The 2,320-nt window shown below is 56.2% G+C and overlaps 1 protein-coding gene across 2 annotated transcripts in view; it reads left to right on the forward strand.

Moving 5' to 3' along the window:
- The first annotated feature begins 497 nt into the window (after positions 1–497).
- Positions 498–2,320, forward strand: part of RASL12 (RAS like family 12) — a 39,416-nt gene continuing 37,593 nt past the window's right edge. Inside the window, exons 1-2 of one of the 2 annotated variants that reach the window (XM_026648375.2) lie at positions 498–956; positions 1,582–1,761. In XM_026648375.2, the coding sequence (XP_026504160.1) occupies positions 1,644–1,761 (118 nt within the window). In that variant the 5' untranslated portion in view covers positions 498–956; positions 1,582–1,643. The remainder of the gene's footprint in view (positions 957–1,581; positions 1,762–2,320) is intronic. The other variant, XM_026648374.2, reaches the window with a different exon arrangement.

Here is a 2,320-nt window from a genome sequence, read left to right on the forward strand (position 1 = left end):
CACGGGGCTGCAGCTCAGGACGCTTAAGGTCTATCCCTAACGCAGCCGCAGACTTCCTGTGTGATCCTGGGCACCCTGATCCTGCCTGAGGTGTCTCTGTGTTTCTGTACGAGAGATGATAAGGCAGTACGGGCCCAGCCGGCACAGTGTGCAGAGGAGATGACATGATCACATATACATATGTATTTCTTACAGAGCAACTGCACTTCCTTGCGTGGCGGCTGAACTAGTTGATAGGCTCGTGGGGAGCCGTGTGATTTGAGGAGGGCTTGGGAAGAGGAGAGGGTGGGTTCCTAGAGAGGTTTTTCCTTCTCCTTTTAACAGCTTCTTGCAGCCACCCTTTATTAATAACGGAAGTATTAGTATCGAGTGTGCTGCAAGGATGCCGTGCAGCGCAGGGTGATGCTGTAGTGTCGGTGGGGGGGGGGCAGGACCGTAGCATACAGAAGCCCCCAGGGGAACCACAAGCTGGTGTGTTTCTATCCCCTTTAACCGTGAGCCTTGGAGGCCTTTTCGGCAGGTTTATTTGTTTGCTGTGAGGAAAGTCCCCTGTGCTGATGGGAAATTATATCCAGCGGAGCCTGAGAGAGGCAGCAGCTTTCCTTACAAGGAGTTTGGCTGGGACTCAGCTGGCGAAAGTTGCAGGGAGCCTGAGCTCTCTTCCTCCCTGCCTCATTCATTCACGCGCGGGGCTGAGGTCTGGAGCCAGCAGCCGTGGGGACGGCGCAGCCGCCGAGTTCCCAATGATTCACTCGGCTTATCGGTGCCTGGTGGCTGGCTTGTTCCTCTGGAATCGGTGTGTGGGTGCAGCCTGGCCTTGCCTTGAAGAGGCGTGTGCGTGCGTGTGAGCGTGTGTGTAGGGGGCAAACCATGGATCTGTGGATATAAACAACAAAGCCTGCCCAGCAAACTCATCCTCTCTGTGTCCCTCATGAAAATCCAGCTCTGATTTCAAGGTTAGAGGACTAATTTCTCTTCTGTTTCTAATAGCGGGAGGGGAGGGCACAGGGGTAGAGGTCAGTTGCAGCCTTGTCTTTGCAAAGCGAGCATCCTTTTCCGGGTGTTCATGGCGGGTTCGGTTGGGGCGGGATGGGTGAGGGAAATTGCAGGAAATACACAGCAAAACTTAACGTGAATTCTTTCCTGCAAGGAGGCGCGTGTTGTGGGGAGGCTGCGCATTGCAGGGCTGCTGCTTATTTAAAGGATGCAAAAGAAATTGCACTCAGGAGAACGGGGGATTTCTTTCATGCTCCTTTCCCACGACATGTCACGGCCCTGATTTCCCAAGCCCTAGTGCTGTTCGCTTCTTCAGGCCGGGAAGAAGTTAGTGGTGCCCTGCGAGGGAGGTTGGAAATTGACAGGTGGTGCTGAAGATGAGTTTGCTGCAGAGAACTGGGAAGGAGCGAGAGAGAGGAGGGGGGAGTGCCTGTCTCCCCAATAACGTACGTCCCCCCCATGCTCTTCGATCCCGCTGAGGCAGAGGTGGGCCTGTGCTGCAGAAGCTGTTGGGGGTGATGGAGCTGGTGGACAGGATAGCACTCAGCACTTGCGTAGCTCTGTAACCTGAGCTCCTCCCCATAGGGTGGTCGGTCTCCTTGGGATGCGCCCATGCTTTCTCCTCGCTCTCTTTGAAAGGCAAGAGAATGTCCTCGATGTTTGGCAAGCCACGGGCCGCCCCCAGCACCACTGACCGTCACCTCCCCAGCCTGCTGCCTGAGTGCAACGTGGCGATCTTAGGATGCAGAGGATCCGGCAAATCAGGTGAGAAGGAAAGAGTCACCGAGAGAGCGCGAAAGATGCAGCTGGAAAGAGAGAGCCCCAGGGTTGGGCTGAGAGGTCTTGGGGGAAAACATGTTCAGCTCTTGTTCATTTTAGGCAGTGGGGCCTAATGGGTCGGGCACTGGACTCGGACTCAAGGGACCCTGGGTTCTATTCCTGGCTCTGCTACTGACCTGCTGGGCAAGTCACTTCCCTTCTTTGTGCCTTGGTTTTCCCATCTGTAAAGTGGGGATTTTGATCCTTTATGAAGCACTATGAGATCTACAGAGCAGTGGTTTTCAAACTTTTTTTCTGGGGACCCAGTTGAAGAAAAGTGTTGATGCCTGTGACCCAACGAAGCTGGGGATGAGGAGTTTGGAGTGTGGGAGGGGCTCAGGGCTGGGGCAGAGGGTTGGGGTATGGGGGTGAGGGCTGCGGGGTGGGGCGGGGAATGAGGGGTTCATGGGGTGGGGGGAGCCCACGGACCCGGGGCCGGGCCTGCAGCCCAGGCTCCCCATCCCCAGCCCCAGCCCAGAGCCCATCCCACCCCCCAACCCCCTGC

The sequence above is a fragment of the Terrapene carolina genome, unplaced genomic scaffold (assembly GCF_002925995.2).
Source record: "Terrapene carolina triunguis isolate 2854851 unplaced genomic scaffold, T_m_triunguis-2.0 Scaffold67, whole genome shotgun sequence".
Taxonomy (NCBI): domain Eukaryota; kingdom Metazoa; phylum Chordata; order Testudines; family Emydidae; genus Terrapene; species Terrapene triunguis.